The following is a 17,649-nucleotide window of genomic DNA, read 5'->3' on the forward strand; positions in this document are numbered from 1 at the left end:
ACAACATACCACTTCACTCGCGAAAAAACCCTATTAAGTGTAAACGCTCATGTAAGTCGAAATCGCTGTATTCTGTTCTTTTGCACCATAGAACATTACAAGATCTTTGTAATGTACAAATCATAGAACACTAATATAATTTACCAACAACTAAATTCTCTATGGTAACAACCTAGAAATGTTTTGTAGGTTAGTGCTACGTATGAGAGTATTTTTTATAAACAACAATCTGTGAAGCATGTTCAAAGAGGAACCGTCCTGTAGGCTTTGCCTTAGTGTCGTGAACGACGAAAATGTCGTGGTAATAGAAGAAACTATTGAAGAAGTTCTAGATGTTCTTTTGTTAAAACTGGTAAGAAATACCGCTGTGATTTTTTGACATTATTGATATAATTTACATTTTAGAACGGGAAAGAAAAGAAAGAATCTATAATGTGCAATGCCTGTTCCATTAAACTGTTTGCGGCATTCAACTTCAAGGCAACGTGTACGGATACCGAGGACCGTATCTTTCCATACATCGATTCTGAAATGGCGACACCGGTCGACCTAAGAGAAATTTATCTAAAGGAAAGAGGTAAAGAGCATTTAAAAGATATATTGGATAACGAGAGGATTTGTCGTTTATGTATGCAAGTGGTCATCTGTGGATTTACACCAGTAAAAGAACTGGATGTTGATACGCTCTGTCAATTGATTCCTGAAGTGGTAAATACAAGTTTTTGTTCGAATTATGTTCATGTTCATTGGTATACCAGAAAAAAATATGCAATAGATTTTTTTCTTGCAGAACTTGACTTCCACCACAGATCCCGTTATGTGCAAAGTTTGCACCGATTCTTTGGACACCCATACGAGTTTCTTAAAGGGCTGTTTTAATGTGGAAGAGAAAATTAAAAATATTTCAAACAAAACCATGGAAAGTGCATTTCATATTGTCACAGAAGAAATTGAATTAAAATCTGAAGATTATAAGTAAGTCCAAACAATTTTCAGTTTGCTTTTTAGTCTTTTTATTCATTTACAACTTCATATTACAGCTTGATGTGAACTTAAATGTTTAAACATATCAACTATGTAGATAGCAGGTGTTTTGGTCAAAATTTTTTATAATTGGCAATAAATAAAGACAAAAGTCAGGGACCATAACCGGTTGCTTTCCAAAATGACCAGCGAATGATCGAAATTGTCAATTTCTTCCGTTATTCAGTGATTTTAAAACCAATATACAGAGTGTCCCGATTATACTTAAAAAAATCTGGAGTGTGTGTTCCCCATGAAAAAGTAGTGGGGTAGTTCTTATAACATTTTCCATTTTAACATTGTGATTCCGAGATACAGATACATACATTTAAGAAAATTTATTCAAAATTTGTATACGATTAAATGTCAACCATGTCAATAAAAACGTAGAAATCGTTTTATCACGAAAAGCAGGGACACAAGGGCGGACGGTATGAGGGCTAAAATTTAGAACACAATATAGATTTCTTAATATTTCAGACGGTTTTAAAAACTTCAAAGACTAATCCAAAAAAAAGATGTACTAGTTGAATTTTAATAGGATGTACCGTTTTAGAGAAAAATGAAGTTAATATTGTCTGTTCACTAAAGTGGCAGAAGTATTTTAAAGATTTTTGAATTGAAAGGTTACATTATGATGGATTCGGTGCCTGCGTTTCATAATAAAACCGTTTTCACGTTTTTCTTAACGTACGGTTCACATTGACTCGTGTAGAATTTTTGAAAAGTTTGTCTAATAAATTTAAAGATAATTGAGAAAAATCTTCTTAAATGTAACCCTTTAAAATGCTTCAATTGAACTGTACTTACTGTCGACTAATGCTCTCGGTATTATTCACTATTATTTTTTTTGTTACTTAAGGAGGTATATCGGGATACGAGGGAAATGAGGAGTGCAGGGGGATCCTATGCTTTTCTTATGGGACTAAAACCCACTGCCAATTTGAAAAAATTAAATTCTATTGAAATTATTTGTGATAAACATTATCTATATAGCAAAGAAATCTACTCATATGCACATAGCATACGTATTGACTAATTAACAACATAAANCATGAAAACGTAGTGGGGTAGTTCTTATAACATTTTCTATTTTAACGTTGTGATTCCGAGATACAGATACATACATTTAAGAAAATTTATTCAAAATTTGTATACGATTAAATGTCAACCATGTCAATAATAACGTAGAAATCGTTTTATCACGAAAAGCAGGGACACAAGGGCAGACGGTATGAGGGCTAAAATTTAGAACACAATATAGATTTCTTAATATTTCAGACGGTTTTAAAAACTTCAAAGACTAATCCAAAAAAAAGATGTACTAGTTGAATTTTAATAGGATGTACCGTTTTAGAGAAAAATGAAGTTAATATTGTCTGTTTACTAAAGTGGCAGAAGTATTTTAAAGATTTTTGAATTGAAAGGTTACATTATGATGGATTCGGTGCCTGCGTTTCATAATAAAACCGTTTTCACGTTTTTCTTAACGTACGGTTCACATTGACTCGTGTAGAATTTTTGAAAAGTTTGTCTAATAAATTTAAAGATAATTGAGAAAAATCTTCTTAAATGTAACCCTTTAAAATGCTTCAATTGAACTGTACTTACTGTCGACTAATGCTCTCAGTACACTCACATAGTGTACCAAATTTAGTTTTTCTAAATTCAAATATAACGGAGATATTGATGTGGCATTTCGTCCGAGTTGTTTTGCTTTATTTGTAAATAATAATTTTTAATATTATAGGTATGGCGATATTTTTGCATGGATGAATCTATTTTTGGGATACAAATTTAGATATTTCTTTAGAATCGCTAAAATATAACAAATGATCTTTTTAACATAAACAAGTGGCTATTGGAAAGTAACCTTAACCTAACAATAATTTCCGATCATTTGTAGAACATATTCTGTAAAGTAAACTTCATTATTATTTTTTTTGTTACTTAAGGAGGTATATCGGGATACGAGGGAAATGAGGAGTGCAGGGGGATCCTATGCTTTTCTTATGGGACTAAAACCCACTGCCAATTTGAAAAAATTAAATTCTATTGAAATTATTTGTGATAAACATTATCTATATAGCAAAGAAATCTACTCATATGCACATAGCATACGTATTGACTAATTAACAACATAAACATATCATATTTAAGTAGTTTTAAATTATATTTAATGAACGCATAAAGACTATGTAGATGTGGCAACAGCGCTAATAATTGACTAGCAGTTGTACACACTGCGAACCTACAGACCTCGGACATCGGAGATATTGCGCGTCAAATTCGGGTAAAGATGCGTACGCGTTCAAAAATGTATTGTGTGTAAACTATGTACAATATAATTATTATATATAGCAAATATATCGTATTATCCTCGCGAAGATTTGTATCCTTTATTTAAAATCCGTAAATCATGTGAACTGGTAAAACAACGAGAATTATGTTAATTTAGTTCTAAAGAAATGAAATGACACTCGCGCCCATCTCTCGTCCAAGTCAAAGAAAATGTTGGATGCAATTTTGAAGGTTCTGTGATAGAAATTACATTATTACTCACTGTTCGTGTTTTTAATCTCTATTTTAGTAATGTTACAAAAGTTTTGCAACTATAACTAATTTTTTAGATATAAAGTTTGCTGAGAAATATTTATGTTCCTTTGTTATTCCGTACAAATGCTTTTATCTCAAGAATTACTAATTATATTAATCAAGTAAAGAAAACTTTATATAACCCTAAATATTGCTGGGTAATGATTACGACGTTTTTATAAACCATTAAGTATATTAAAATGATTTATCAACTGTATTTTTCATTCCAATAAATATATCACAGCTTTTTTAATTATTAATCTAGTTTTTTAAAAACATTATAAAAAATCATCTGTTGTGGATAATTTATTGTTGATAACAATGTACATGAGATTTAGGAAAAATGTATATGTTTGAAATCAATTTCGTTTTTATCAAGTCTTTCAAATGTATTCCCTCCTTGCTGTCAGCTGATTATTGCGAGGTTGCCACATTAATCCTCAAGTCAGACAGAAATGCAATTATTCGTTCATGTTTCTAATTAATACAGCTGTACTATGTTCAAAACTTACATTAGTTTTACATCAAAAATAAGATAATACTGTGTACTATCTAATGAAAAGTTTTGTTTCACAATTTCTACATTTTATTCTCAGTTATGGGCAAAAAAGAGCCGCACCGTCCATCTATGTTAAAATGAACAACTTTCAACAACAATATCCCAAAATCTAGATTCAAAAAAATATAACACACAGAGGGAGCACTGGATAATACGCTATATAAATTTCAAGTACATTTGTGCATTTGAGTAAACCCGATATACCTCCTTAAATTTATAAAAATTCATAAAAAATTTTAGTCATTTAAATTTTCTTCAATGGGGTTGTAAATTTATAAAATAAATATTTGATGTCCCAATTAACTTTTTTTTTATTTCTATTTGAACCAAAATTAGAAGAATTATTATGAAATTAAATTCACATTCTTAAATTTTCTCAATAAGGTCTTTAACAAGGTAGAAGTTTTACAGGACCAAGAAGTTTTAATCTGCAAAATATACTTTCTTACCGTTTTACTTTTAATATCTTAAATTTGTATCCCATTTTAAATTGAGAAAATATTTTTATCTGGAAAAGGTTAGTCTTTTATAAATAAATCCATCTTCATAAAGCGACAATGAAAATAAAATTAACAGTCTGAAATACTCAGAAAACTGTTCAGTGCTTGCTTTTATGAAGTGTATAAAATCATAAAATATCAATCGATACCTGTTTTTTATGCATCACTTGAAATTTTTTCAGAGCATCTCCCTCGGAAGATGAAGTCGTTGACCGCGCAAATGACTGTCAATTTGAATCTGAGGGAACCAGAAATAATTCCAAAATAAACCAAAAGAAACACCTTACACAACACCAGTTGAAACACGAAAACATCCCCGAAGAGCAGATGTATAAATGTAATTCGTGTGAATATAAGACCGTTTTAAAACGCTGTCTTACCCAACATCTGCGAGTGCACAAAAGCCTTCCCGGAAAGCGAGAATTTAAATGTGATTTATGTGACTATGAAACGATTTCTAAGTATCATCTCAAGCGACATCAACTGAAACACAAAGGCATCCCCGAAGAACGGATGTTTAAATGTGATTTGTGCGATTACAAAACCAGTCGGAAAGATAATCTTGCACAACATCAGTTAAGGCACCGAGTCATCACTGATAAGCAATTGTATAAATACGATTCGTGTGATTATAAAACTGTTGATAAGTATCGTTTTAAACGACATGTGCTCGGGCACAAAGAACAGATGTTCAAATGTGATTCATGCAATTTCAAAACCAGTCAAAAGAATTACCTTACAAAACACCAGCTGAAACACAAAGACATCCCCGAGGACCAATTGTTTAAATGCTGTTCATGCAGTTATAAAACGATTTATAAGCAACGTTTTACACTGCACCAACTGACACACAAAGACAAATCCGAGGAGAAGGTCTATAAATGTGATTGGTGCGATTTCAAAACGGATTATAAGCGCTCTATGGCACGACATCAACTTAGACACAAAGAATTCATCCCTGAAGAGCAGATATATAAATGTGATTCGTGTGAATATAAGACCATTTTAAAGCGTTGTCTTACCCAACATCGGCGAGTACACAAAAGCCTTCCCGAAAAGCGAGAATTTAAATGCGATATGTGCGACTATGAAACGATTTATAAGTACGATCTCAAGCGACATCAACTGATACACAAAGACATCCCCGAAGAACAGATGTTTAAATGTTATTCCTGTGATTATAGAACCGGTCAAAAGAGGCTTCTTGCATCTCATCAGCTGAAACACAAAGACATCCCCGAAGAACAGATGTTGAAATGTGATTCGTGCGATTACAAAACCAGTCGAAAGAGTAGTCTTGCACAACATCAATTAAGGCACCGAGTCTTCACCCAGGAGCAATTGTATAAATGCGATTCGTGCGATTATAAAACTTATAATAAGTATCTTCTCGCACAGCATCGGCTCAGGCACAAAGACATCTCCCAAGAGCAGATGTTGAAATGTGATTCCTGTGATTACATAACGAATCAAAAGAAACATCTTACAGCACATCAGTTAAGACACAAAGTCATCACCGAGGAGCAATTCTTTAAATGCAATTCGTGTGATTATAAGACCATTAAAAAGGGTCATTTTACACGACATCTGCTCAGGCACAAAGACATCCCTCGAGAGCAGATGTTGAAATGTGATTCCTGCAATTATAGAACTATTTATGGGAGCACTCTGGCAAGGCATCGGTTAAAACATAAAGACGTCCCTGAGGACCAGATGTTTAAATGCTATTCATGCAATTATAAAACCGTTTATAAGCAAATTCTTGCAAAGCATCAATTTGTACACAAAGACCTCTCTGCAGAGAAGTGGTATAAATGTGATACTTGCGATTATAAAACTAAGAATAAGAACTACTTTACGCAACATCAACAAAAACACGAAGCTTTCCGCAAAGGTCAGATTTATAAATGTGATTCCTGTGACTATAAATCCGTTTTTAAATACAATCTTGCACAACATAAACGGAGACAGGGACACCTCCATGGAGCAGATGTATAAGTGCTGTTCTTGCGATTATAAGACAGTGTGTAGGCGCCTTCTTGTGCAACATCTGCAAACACACAAAGCAGATGTTGAAATGTCATTCGTGCCATTATAAAACTAGTCTCATCAGTTAAGACAAAAGATGCACTGATTAGTGTTGCTGGAGTTAAAGTTAAACTGGTTTTATAAGTCGGGTTGCTTTGCCAGTTGACAGAAGCAGTAAGGGCTGGATTATGACTTTTATGATGCATGTCAAACTACTAGCATTGTTTTAAATACTCCGTATAATTAATCAATGCTGGTAGATACAAGCAAATATGTACACAATATTTTTTACATTGAACACAACCGGCGAATTCAGACGAGTCCAAATCATAAGTTGCGTACGGCAGAACGGCAAACAGCGCATCCTTCTCAGCCTGAATAGGCCCTACATTGCTTGCCATTACGATGGAGAGGTGTATTCGAATATTGCAGAGTTTGAAAATCACGTCCGATCGAATTCAGAATTACTGGAAATAGTGGTTTATAAACAATTTCTAAGCATGCAAATAACTTTCGTACAGCAGTAGTTTTAGTTTCGATGTATTCTCTGAAATGGCAAATAAATTTGTAACCTATATATAAATATAAATAGTTGTGTTATAAAGGAATGTAGTTCTTTATACAATTTAAAATAAAAATATTTTGATATTTGTAATATCTGTTAAATTGTTTTTCCTTCCGAGAAGAGGAGGAACGACGTATCTTAAACTTTTCTAGACGTTTCCCCATTTTTGGGAATCGAAATTGAGGTTATAATGAACAGTGATTGCCCAAAGACCGCTAAAACTCTAAAAGTTCATATAAATTGAAAACGCTCCAACTTGACGTTGTGCAGCATAGAACATTACAAGTTTATGCTATGTAGAAACCATAGAACAACAATAAAATTCACTAGAAATTTATTGTTCTATGATTATAACATAACCTAGAAACTTTTTGCGGGTTCGTGTTGTGTGAAAGGTTTTTTTTTGTTATAAAATATTTTCGCATTAATGTTAAAAAACTATAAAGCATGTTCAAAGAGGAATCGTCCTGTAGGCTTTGCCTTAGTGTCGTAAATGATGAAAATCTCGTAGTAATAGAAGAAACTATTAAAGCAGTTCTAGATGTTCTTTTACTAAAACTAGTAAGAAATACCGCTGTGATTTTTTGACATTACTGATATAATTTACATTTTAGAACGGGAAAGAAAAGAAAGAATCTATAATGTGCAATGCCTGTTCCATTAAACTGTTTGCGGCATTCAACTTCAAGGCGACCTGTACGGATACCGAGGACCGTATCTTTCCATACATCGATTCTGAAATGGAGACGCCGGTCGACCTAAGAGAAATTTATCTAAAGGAAAGAGGTAAAGAGCATTTAAAAGATATGTTGGAAGACGAGAGGATTTGTCGTTTGTGTATGCAAGTGATAACCTGTGGATTTACACCAGCAAAAGAACTGGATGTCGATACACTCTGTCAATATATTCCCGAAGTGGTAAATACAAATTTTTGTTCGAATTATATTCATGTTCATTCGTATAACAGAAAAAAATATGCAATAGATTTTTTCTTGCAGAACTTGACTTCCACCACAGATACCGTTATTTGCAATGTCTGCATCAATTCTTTGGTCACCCACACGAGTTTCTTAAAGGGCTGTTTTAACGTGGAAGAGAAAATTACAAATATTTCAGACAACAGAAGAACCATAGAGAGTCCATTTCATATTATCACAGAAGAAATTGAACTAAAATCCGAAGATTACAAGTAAGTTGGAATAATTTTCAATTTTCTCTTTAATCTTTTTATTAATTTTCAATGATCTGAAAATTTCATATTACGGTTTGGTGTGAATATAAATGTTTAAACACATCAACTATGTAGATAGCAGGTGTTTTGGTCAAAATTTTTGATAATGGGCATTAGAAAATGAGGGACCATGACCGATTGCAGTCCAAAATGGCTATTCAGTGATTTTAAAACCAAAACATACAATTATCAATTATTTTCTTCATCTGTTTTTTTTCTTAACAGTTTAGAGTGAAGTTACTTACGAAAACGCTTATAATAAAATTCGAAAAATGCTCAATTAAGGAGGTATATCGGGGTCCAAGATAAGTGAGGATCGCATGGCGGGTCCTATGCTTTTCTTATGGGAGTAAAACCCGCTGCCAATTTGAAAAAATTAAATTCCATTTAAATTATTTGCGATAAACATTATCTACAGGGTGATTCATTAACAATGGGAAATGTAAAATATAATTATTATATATAGCAAATATATCGTATTATCCTCGCGAAGATTTGTATCTCTTATTTAAAATCCGTAAATCATGTGAACTGGTAAAACAACAAGAAGATAATTATGTTAATTTAGTTCTAAAAAAATTAAGTGACACTCGCGCCCATCTCTCGTCCAGTCAAAAAAAATGTTGGATGCAATTTTGAAGGTTCTGTGATAGAAATTACATTATTACTCACTGTTCGTGTTTTTCATCTCTATTTTAGTAATGTTACAAAAGTTTTGCAACTATAACTAATTTTTGTTTGCCGAGAAATATTTATGTTCCTTTGTTATTCTGTACAAATGCCTTTATCTCAAGTATTACTAATTATATTAATCAAGTAAAGCAAAATTTATGTAACCCTAATATTGCTGGGTACGGATTACTGATGGTTTTATAAACCATTAAAATATATTAAAAGGATTTATCAACTGTATTTTTTATTCCAATAAAAATATCATAGCTTCCTGGCCTTTTTAAATTAATTTAGTTTTTTAAAAACAGTACAAAAAATAATCTGTTGTGGATAATTTATTGTTGATAACAATGTACATGGGATTTTGGAAAAATGTATGTGTCTGAAATCAATTTCATTTTTATCAAGTCTTTCAAATGTATTCCCTCCTTACTGTCAGCTGATTGCGACGTTGCCACATTAATCCTCAAGTCAGACATAAATGCAATTATTGGTTTCTGTTTCTAANACACCAGTTGAAACACAAAAACATCCTCGAAGAGCATGTGTTGAAATGTCACTTATGCAGTTATACAACTATTTATAAGAAGCGTTTTGCACGCCATCAGCTCAGACACAAAAACATCCCCCAAGAGCAGATGTACAAATGTGACTCCTGTGAATATAAGACCATTTTAAAACGCTATCTTATGCGACACCAGCGAATACACAATAGCGTTCCCGGAAAGCGGGAATTTAAATGTGATTCGTGTGACTATAAAGCTGCTCATAAGAGCCGTCTTATGCAACATCAATTGAAACACAAAGACATCCCCGAAGAACAGATGTTGAAATGTGACTCGTGCGATTACAAAACCGGTCAAGAGAGATATTTTACACAACATGTGTTGAGACACAAAGACATCTCCGAGGAGCAGATGNTGAAACACAAAGACATCCCCGAAGAACAGATGTTGAAATGTGACTCGTGCGATTACAAAACCGGTCAAGAGAGATATTTTACACAACATGTGTTGAGACACAAAGACATCTCCGAGGAGCAGATGTTTAAATGCTGTACGTGCAGCTATAAAACTGTTTACAAGCAACGCCTTGCAGATCATCAACTTACACACAAAGACATCTACGAGGAGAAGAGGTATAAATGTGATTTGTGCGATTTTAAAACTGATTATAAGGGCAATATGGCACAACATCAACTTAGACACAAAGGAATCCTCGAGATGTTGAAGTGCGATTCCTGCGATTTTGAAACACATGCAAGGAGCAGTCTTGCACGACATCGACAAAAACACGAAGCCTTCCGGGAAGGTCAGATGTATAAGTGTAATTCCTGTGATTATAAAACCGTTTTTAAATACAATCTTGCACAACATCAACGGAGACAGGGACATCTCCATGGAACAGATGTATAAATGTTGTTCTTGCAATTATAAGACAGTGTGTAGGCGCCTTCTTGTGCAACATCTGCAAACACACAAAGCAGATGTAGAAATGTCATTCGTGCCATTATACAACCGGTAAACGGCAAACAGCGCATCCTTCTCAGCCTGAATAGGCCCTACATTGCTTGCCACTACGATGGAGAGGTGTATTCGAATATTGCAGAGTTTGAAAATCACGTCCCATCGAATTCAGAATTACTGAAAATAGTGGTTTATAAACAATTTCTAAGCATGCAAATAACTTTCGTACAGCAGTAATTTTAGTTTCGATGTATTCTCTGAAATGGCAAATAAATTTGTAACCTACGTATATAAATATAAATAGTTGTGTTATAAAGGAGTGTAGTTCTTTATACAATTTAAAATAAAAATATTTTGATATTTGTAATATCTGTTAAATTGTTTTTCCTTCCGAGAAGAGGAGGAACGACGTATCTTAAACTTTTCTTGACGTTTCCCCATTTTTGGGAATCGAAATTGAGGTTATAATGAACAGTGATTACCTCAAGACCGCTAAAACTCTAAGGCCGGTGTCCCATGCATCCGAAATCCGATGTACGATATCCGAAAATATTTTAATTCGTACGAATGATAATATGCATCCGAAATTAATCTCATAGAAATCATGTATAGAACCATGGAATTTATTACAAATTACAAGATGAAGGAGAATCATTTTCAAATGACAACCATAGGTATATATTATAGAAAATATACGTAATATTATATTTTCTACATTCGACATTATAATATAACATTTATTTGACTGTAAATATATAAAACAACAATCATAGTATGTTAAAAACTTAAAAAGTGAGGTTCAAAAACATACGATTTCGGATAAAAGTTAAAATTATTTCTACTTTTTCCGACGTCGTATGAATTTTAAAAATTCCGGATGAAAATGAGCGGTAAAGATTTGAATGTATATTAACCAATAGGAACACTTTCGGACCTTCGTATCGTCGGAATTCGGATGCATGGGACACCGGCCTAAAAGTTCATATAAATTGAAACCGCTGCAACTTGACGTTCTACAGAATAGAACATTAAAAGTTTATGTTATGTAGAAACCATAAAACAATAAAATTCACTAGTAATTTAATGTTCTATGATTATAACATAACCTATAAACTTTTTGTAAGTTCGTGTTATATGAAGAGTATTTTTTTTCTTATAAAATATTTTCGCATTAATGTTAAAAAACTATAAAGCATGTTCAAAGAGGAATCGTCCTGTAGACTTTGCCTTAGTGTCGTAAATGATGAAAATCTCGTAGTAATAGAAGAAACTATTAAAGCAGTTCTAGATGTTCTTTTACTAAAACTAGTAAGAAATATCGCTGTGATTTTTAGACATTACTGATATAATCTACATTTTAGAACGAGAAAGAAAAGAAAGAATCTATAATGTGCAATGCCTGTTCTCTTAAACTGTTTGCGGCATTCAATTTCAAGGCGTCCTGTACGGATACCGAGGACCGTATCTTCCCATACATCTATTCTGAAATGGAGACGCCGGTCGACCTAAGAGAAATTTATCTAAAGGAAAGAGGTAAAGAGCATTTAAAAGATATGTTGGAAGACGAGAGGATTTGTCGTTTGTGTATGCAAGTGGTCACCTGTGGATTTACATCAGTAAAAGAACTGGATGTCGATACACTCTGTCAATATATTCCCGAAGTGGTAAATACAAATTTTTGTTCGAATTATATTCATGTTCATTCGTATACCAGAAAAAAATATGCAATAGATTTTTTTTGCAGAACTTGACGTCCACCACAGATCCCGTTGTGTGCAATGTTTGCATCGATTCTTTGGACACCCACACGAGTTTTTTAAAGGGCTGTTTTAACGTGGAAGAGAAAATTAAAAATATTTCAGACAACAGAACCATAGAGAGTCCATTTCATATTATCACAGAAGAAATTGAACTAAAATCCGAAGATTACAAGTAAGTTGGAATAATTTTCAATTTTCTCTTTAATCTTTTTATTAATTTTCAATGATCTGAAAATTTCATATTACGGTTTGGTGTGAATATAAATGTTTAAACACATCAACTATGTAGATAGCAGGTGTTTTGGTCAAAATTTTTGATAATCGGCATTAGAAAATGAGGGACCATGACCGATTGCAGTCCAAAATGGCTATTCAGTGATTTTAAAACCAAAACATACAATTATCAATTATTTTCTTCATCTGTTTTTTTTTCTTAACAGTTTAGAGTGAAGTTACTTACGAAAACGCTTATATTAAAATTCAAAAAATTCTCAATTAAGGAGATATATCGGGGTCCGAGGGAAGTGAGGAGCGCAGAGGGTGCCTTTGCTTTTCTTATGGGACTAAAACCCGCTGCCAATTTGAAAAAATTAAATTCTATCGAAATTATTTGCTATAAACATTATCTATATAGCAAAGAAATCTATTCATATGCACATAGCATACATATTGACTAATTAACAACATGAAAATATCATATTTAAGTAGTTTTAAATTATATTTAATGAATGCATAAAGACTATGTAGATGTGGCAACAGCGCTAATAATTGACTAGCAGTCGAACACACTGCGAACCTATAGACCTCGGACATCGAAGATATTGCGCGTCAAATTCGGGTAAAGATGCGTACGCGTTCAAAAATGTATTGTGTGTAAACTATGTAAAATATAATTATTATAACGAGCGTTCAAATAAAAACGTGGTCGAAGTTGGCTCTGACACATTGGACGTAGGGCGTAGCTTATAGCGACCAACTTAACCTCATTTCTCAACGAGCTGTATAGCAGCTGTCAGTTTCAATAACAAAGCGGCGATACAGCGCTTTGACAGATGACGTTTAAGTTCATTTGCTATACGCTACGCCCTACGTCCAAATTTTCAGAACCAACTTGACCACGTTTTTATTTGAACGCTCGTTATATAGCAAATATATCGTATTATCCTCGCAAAGATTTGTATCCTTTATTTAAAATCCGTAAATCATGTGAACTGGTAAAACAACGAGAAGATAATTATGTTAATTTAGTTCTAAAGAAATGAAATGAATTTCGCGCCCATCTCCCGTCCAAGTCAAAGAAAATGTTGGATGCAATTTTGAAGGTTCTGTGATAGAAATTACATTATTACTCACTGTTCGTGTTTTTCATCTCTATTTTAGTAATGTTACAAAAGTTTTGCAACTATAACTAATTTTTTAGATATAAAGTTTGCTGAGAAATATTTATGTTCCTTTGTTATTCTGTATAAATCTTTTCTCAAGTATTACTAATTATATTAATCAAGTAAAGAAAACTTTATGTAACCCTAAATATATATATTAAAATGATTTATCAACTGTATTTTTTATTCCAATAAATATATCACTTTTTTAATTAATTTAGTTTTTTAAAGACATTACAAAAAATCATCTGTTGTGGATAATTTATTGTTGATAACAATGTACATGGGATTTCGGAAAAATGTATATGTTTGAAATCAATTTCGTTTTTATCAAGTCTTTCAAATGTATTCCCTTCTTGCTGTCAGCTGATTGCGACGTTGCCACATCAGTCAGACAGAAATGCAATTATTGGATTCTGTTTTTAATTAATACAGCTGTACTATGTTCAAAACTTACATTAGTTTTGCATAAAAAATAAGTATAATAAAAAGTGTTGTTTCACAATTTCTACATTTTTTTCTCAGTTATGGGCAAAAAAAGAGCCGCACTGTCCATCTTTGCTATATAAACCTATGTTAAAATGAACAACTTTCAACAACAGTATCTCAAAATCTAGATTCAAAAAAATATGACGCACAGAGGGAGCACTGGCTAATACGCTATATAAATTTCAAGTACATACATCTGTATCAAGTAAACCCGATATACCTCCTTAAATTTATAAAAATTCATTAAAAATTTTATTCATTTAAATTTTCTTCAATGGGGATGTAAATTTAAAAAATAAATATTTGATGTCCCAATTAACTTTTTTTTTATTTCTACTTGAACCAAAATTAGATGAATTATTATAAAATTAAATTCACATTCTTAAATTTTCTAAATAAGGTCTTCAACAAAGTAGAAGTTCCACACGACCAAGAAGTTTTAATTTGCAAAATTTACTTTTGTACCATTTTACTTTTAATATCTTGAATTTGTATCCCATTTTAAATTGAGAAAATATTTTTATCTGGAAAAGGTTAGTCTTTTATAAATAAATCCATCTTCATTAAGAAACAATGAAAATAATGTTAAAACTCTGAAATACCCAAAAACTGTTAAATGCATGCTTTTATGAAGTGTATGAAATCATAAAATATCGATCGATCTCTGTTTTCTTATGCATCACTTGAAATTTTTTCAGAGCATCTCCCTCGGAAGATGAAGACTCTGACAGCGCAAGTGGCTGTCGATCTGAATTTGAGGAAACCGCAAATATTTCTACGGGCAACCGTAAAAGGAAACAAAGGAAATACCTTACACGACACCAGTTGAAACACAAAAACATCCTCGAAGAGCATGTGTTAAAATGTCACTTATGCAGTTATACAACTATTTATAAGAAGCGTTTTGCACGCCATCAGCTCAGACACAAAAACATCCCAGAAGAGCAGATGTACAAATGTGACTCCTGTGAATATAAGACCATTTTAAAACGCTATCTTATACGACACCAGCGAATACACAATAGCGTTCCTCGAAAGCGGGAATTTAAATGTGATTCGTGTGACTATAAAGCTGCTCATAAGAGCCGTCTTATGCAACATCAACTGAAACACAAATACATCCCCGAAGAACAGATGTTGAAATGTGACTCGTGCGATTACAAAACCGGTCAAGAGAGATACTTTACACAACACCTGTTGAGACACAAAGACATCTCCGAGGAGCAGATGTTTAAATGCTGTTCGTGCAGCTATAAAACTGTTTACAAGCAACACCTTGCAGATCATCAACTTACACACAAAGACATCTACGAGGAGAAGAGGTATAAATGTGATTTGTGCGATTTTAAAACTGATTATAAGGGCAATATGGCACAACATCAACTTAGACACAAAGGAATCCTCGAGATGTTGAAGTGCGATTCCTGCGATTTTGAAACACATGCAAGGAGCAGTCTTGCACGACATCGACGAAAACACAGAGCCTTCCGGGAAGGTCAAATGTATAAATGTAATTCCTGTGATTACAAAACCGTTTTTAAGCCCTATCTTACACAACATCAACTGAGACACAAAGACATCCCCGAAGAACAGATGTTGAAATGTGATTCGTGCGATTACAAAACCGGTCAAGAGAGATACTTTACACAACACCTGTTGAGACACAAAGGCATCTCCGAGGAGCACATGTTTAAATGCTGTTCGTGCAGTTATAAAACTGTTTATAAGCGACACCTTACAGATCATCAACTTACACACAAAGACGTCTCCGAGGAGAAGAGATATAAATGTGATTCGTGCGATTTTAAAACGGATTATAAGCGCAATATGGCACAACATCAACTTAGACACAAAGGAATTCTCGAGATGTTGAAATGCGATTCCTGCGATTTTGAAACACATATAAAGAGCAGTCTTGCACGACATCGACGAAAACACAGAGCCTTCCGGGAAGGTCAGATGTATAAATGTAATTCCTGTGATTATAAAACCGTTTTTAAGCCCTATCTTACACAACATCAACTGAAACACAAAGACGTCTACGACCAACAGTGGTTTGCATGCTGTTCATGCAGTTATAAAACTGTTAATAAGCACCGCCTTGCACAGCATCAACTTACACACAAAGACATCTTCGAAGAGAAGAGGTATAAATGTGATTCATGCGATTTTAAAACTGATTATAAGGGCTCTTTGGAACGACATCAACTTAGACACAAAGAAATCCTCGAGATGTTGAAATGTGATTCCTGCGATTTTAAAACACATTTAAAGAGCAGTCTTGCACAACATCAACGAAAACACAAAGCCTTCCACAATGGTCAGATATACAGATGTGATTCGTGTGATTATAAAACTATTTATAAGCAACACCTTGCACATCATCAAATTACACACAAAGATATTTTCGAGGAGAAGGACTATAAATGTGACTCGTGCGATTTTAAAACTGATTATAAGCGCAATATGGCACAACATCAACTTAGACACAAAGGAATCCTCAAGATGTTGAAATGCGATTCCTGCAATTTTAAAACACATGTAAAGAGCAGTCTTGCACGACATCGACGAAAACACAAAGCCTTCCGGGAAGGTCAGATGTATAAATGTAATTCGTGTGATTATAAAACCGTTTTTAAGCCCTATCTTACACAACATCAACTGAGACACAAAGACATCTCCGTGGGGTAGATGTATAAATGCTATTCTTGTAACTATAAAACTGTGTATAGGCACCGTCTTGTGCAACATGAATATATACACAAAGACACCCCGAAGCACAGTTGTTAAAATGCGATTATAAAACGAATCAGAAGAGACTACTTACAGGACATCAATTAAGACACAAAGTCTTCCGCAAGGAGCAGTGTTGAAATGCCATTCGTGCGATTATAAAACCGGTCAAAAGAGATATCTCCTAAGTTATCAGTTGACACAAAAAGGTCCGCTGATTAGTGCTGGAATTAAAGAAACTGATTCCACAAGTCGGGTTGCTTTGCCAGTTAACGGAAGCAATAAGGGATAGATACTGCTTACGTTGTTTGAAATACTCTATATATTTGAACAATACTGGTAGATACAAGTAAATATGTACATATTCTTTACGTTGAATACAAGCTTAGCATATATAAACCAGCAAATTCAGATGAGTCGAAATCATAAGTTGCTAATGGTAGAACGGCAAACAACGTATCCTTCTCAGCCTGAAGAGACCCTTCACTGCTTGCCGTCGGTTTGTAGTGAACACCACGTATGCAGAGGTGTATTCGAATATTGCAGTTCGAATTCAGAATTACTGAAAATAGTGTTTGTAAACAATTTCTAAGCATGCAAATAACTTTTGTACCGCAGTAATTTAAGTTTCTTTTTATTCTCTGAA

The 17,649-nt window shown here is 33.4% G+C and overlaps 2 protein-coding genes across 2 annotated transcripts; both read left to right on the top strand.

The window, feature by feature from the left end:
- Window positions 1–224: 224 nt before the first annotated feature.
- Window positions 225–7,263, top strand: LOC108908765 (zinc finger protein 91-like). Its single transcript, XM_018712897.1, has 4 exons — window positions 225–352; window positions 406–708; window positions 791–975; window positions 4,860–7,263. The coding sequence occupies exons 1-4, from the start codon at window positions 239–241 to the stop codon at window positions 6,673–6,675; spliced, it is 2,418 nt and encodes an 805-aa protein (XP_018568413.1). The 5' UTR covers window positions 225–238; the 3' UTR covers window positions 6,676–7,263.
- Window positions 7,264–7,659: 396 nt separating this feature from the next.
- Window positions 7,660–16,057, top strand: LOC108908722 (zinc finger protein 480-like). The gene is made up of 5 exons (XM_018712846.2): window positions 7,660–7,831; window positions 7,885–8,187; window positions 8,269–8,459; window positions 14,969–15,958; window positions 16,012–16,057. The coding sequence occupies exons 1-5, from the start codon at window positions 7,718–7,720 to the stop codon at window positions 16,055–16,057; spliced, it is 1,644 nt and encodes a 547-aa protein (XP_018568362.2). The 5' UTR covers window positions 7,660–7,717.
- Window positions 16,058–17,649: the final 1,592 nt, after the last annotated feature.

The sequence above is a fragment of the Anoplophora glabripennis genome, unplaced genomic scaffold (genome assembly GCF_000390285.2).
Source record: "Anoplophora glabripennis isolate ALB-LARVAE unplaced genomic scaffold, Agla_2.0 scaffold446, whole genome shotgun sequence".
Classification (NCBI taxonomy): domain Eukaryota; kingdom Metazoa; phylum Arthropoda; class Insecta; order Coleoptera; family Cerambycidae; genus Anoplophora; species Anoplophora glabripennis.